Source organism: Galeopterus variegatus, unplaced genomic scaffold (assembly GCF_000696425.1).
Source record: "Galeopterus variegatus unplaced genomic scaffold, G_variegatus-3.0.2 Scaffold8338, whole genome shotgun sequence".
Taxonomy (NCBI): Eukaryota; Metazoa; Chordata; class Mammalia; order Dermoptera; family Cynocephalidae; genus Galeopterus; species Galeopterus variegatus.
The window spans coordinates 52,632-54,857 of record NW_007734449.1 but is presented as its reverse complement, the minus strand read 5'-3'; the positions used below and the strand labels follow the sequence as shown (position 1 = coordinate 54,857).

Here is a 2,226-nt window from a genome sequence, read left to right as displayed (position 1 = left end):
TGCGCTCCGGGTTGGGGCGGGGCTCGTGGTGGGCGGGACCTGGGTGGCCACCTCGTGGGGGCGTCGGGAGTGAGCAGCGTGGGGCTGGGATGTGGAAAGGCGGCCTCTGGGGCTGGCCCGAGGCGAGCGGTACGAGGGGGCTTGCAGGTGCGACCACAGCGGCGGGGCTTTGCATGGCGAGTGGCTTCTGGGTGCAGTGGGGACGGGGCTCGCTAAGGCGGAGGGGCATGTGGACCCAGACAGTGGGTTGTCCAGGCTGGGAGGCCCCTGACCCAACCCTCCCCGGCCGCAGAGTCCTGCACGCGCGTGATGTGCCCGCCGCCGCAGTCGTGCGTCGTGGACCAGACGGGCAGCGCGCACTGCGTGCTGTGTCGCACGGAGCCCTGCCCCGTGCCGTCCAGCCCCGGCAAGGAGCTTTGCGGCAAAAACAACGTCACCTACCTCTCCTTGTGTCACCTGCGCCAGGCCACCTGCTTCCTGGGCCGCTCCATCGGCGTGCGCCACGCCGGCAACTGCTCAGGTGCGGGCGCAGGGTGGGAGCCTAACCCGGGCCAGCGGGTCTAACCCCCAGCGCCTGCTCCGAGTCCTCATCGCGGCCTTTCTCACCGCCCACCCTTGCAGGCCCCCCACTGCAGCCAGGTGCCCAGTCGGCCGAGGAAGAGAGGAGAAACTTCGTGTGAGCCCGCGGGGCGGGCCTGAGCCTGGCGTTCCAGGCCTCCCCGTTTTATTTATTGCCACAGCAGAGTCTAATTTATGTCCATGGACACTCCCCAGAGCCTGGGCTGGGACCACTTGGGGACCCGGAGTCCCCCTGAGGATATCTTGGAAAGATTTAGGGAAGGAGGCCAGGGAGCAGGGTGGGTGGGCGGGAGGAGACTGAGCCGCAGGTACCTGGCCTCAGCTTTCCGGGATTTCTCCGGGAAGCTTCTGGCCCTGCCGCCCACACCCTGCGGCGTGGGAGGACCCCATACTTGTGCTTGTTTGGGGATAAGCGGGTGGAGATTCTCTGTTGGTCATTTATGAAAAGACTCGGCTGGCTTTCCCAGCTCCGAGCCTTGTAGAGCAGGGACCTTGGGCTGAGGCCAGGAGGTGAAAAGGAGGTCCGTCCTGGGCGTCTATTGATGAGCCTCAGAACATGACAGCCTTGGCCCAGACCAGACAGGCCCTTCCTGAAGGCCAAGGAAGCAGCCACCCCGGTCCCCTACCAGCCCAAGAACTCCAGGCTTCCCACTGCCCCTCCTTCTCCTGTACATCCTGGGAAAGCCTCTGAAAAGCCCAGTGTGGCCTCTGGGAGGGCGCACCACAGACCCACCCAGCCCTTTCCCAGCTGCAATTCATGTGGGTTCCCATCGCGACACTGCGTGGCCTCAGACGGGGAGCGGCTAGCGTCAGCTCAGAACAGGGCACTGTGTCCGGCAGTGCCTGATCCACTTGGGGGGGGACCCTCGAGCCCCTGCTCAGCCACTGGCCCATGACTCCTATACATGAAATGCCCTGGAGCCAGGTATCCCTGCGGCATGCTGAATGCTGCGTCTTCCACGGGTGGGGGTTCAGACTCGGTGCCCCTCGGTGCCAAGTGGCACGTCCTAGCTGGGCCTTAAGACCCAGCTCCCACTGTATCCTCCTTGCCCGCCAGCATAGCTGAGGGTGGCCGGGGTGGCGACACCAGCCAGGTGCTGGTCTTGGATCAATTCCCCCAAGACGGCTCGCCCTCTATTCAGTCCGAGTTTTTGCTCAAAATCAATTGCCCGTGCTCAGACCAGATATTGGGGGAAGGGGAGCAACGGGGAAGGAACCCAACCCCCCAGGTGTGCCTTACCTGTGATGCCCAGAAAAGTGTCCTTGAGCAGGAGGATCTGCCTGAACCCCCTGACCAGGCATCCTCCCCCCACCCTGGGGTCCTGTGTCACCAAAGAATTAAAGACTGAAAAAAGCCACTTCAGGTGTTCAAGCCTCAGTTTGCTTCCTTTCTCTGGACTCTTTGCCACCCCCATCAGGCTAGGGGGTTACCAGCCTGGGGTCTGGGGTGGTGAGCGGGGGGTTCTTGAAAAATCAAGAGGAGAGACGAGGGCAAATGTCCTTGAGGCCTCAGTGTCCGCCTCTGGGCAATGGGAAGCAGCCAGGGAGAGGCCGGGGGGGGGGGGGGGGGGAGAAAAAGGGGCTTGGTGGGGGCCAAAAAAAGGGGCCGGGCCTTGGAGGGTGGGGGGGGCCGCAAAAAGCAAAAAA

General features: G+C 63.7%; 1 protein-coding gene across 1 annotated transcript in view; it reads left to right on the top strand.

Annotated features, from left to right (window-relative positions):
* The window catches only part of FSTL3 (follistatin-like 3 (secreted glycoprotein)), a 4,894-nt gene extending 4,214 nt beyond the window's left edge, over positions 1-680 (top strand). Inside the window, exons 3-4 of the mRNA XM_008592807.1 lie at positions 293-520; positions 622-680. Coding sequence (XP_008591029.1) covers positions 293-520; positions 622-680 — 287 coding nt within the window. The remainder of the gene's footprint in view (positions 1-292; positions 521-621) is intronic.
* The last annotated feature ends 1,546 nt before the right edge of the window (positions 681-2,226 follow it).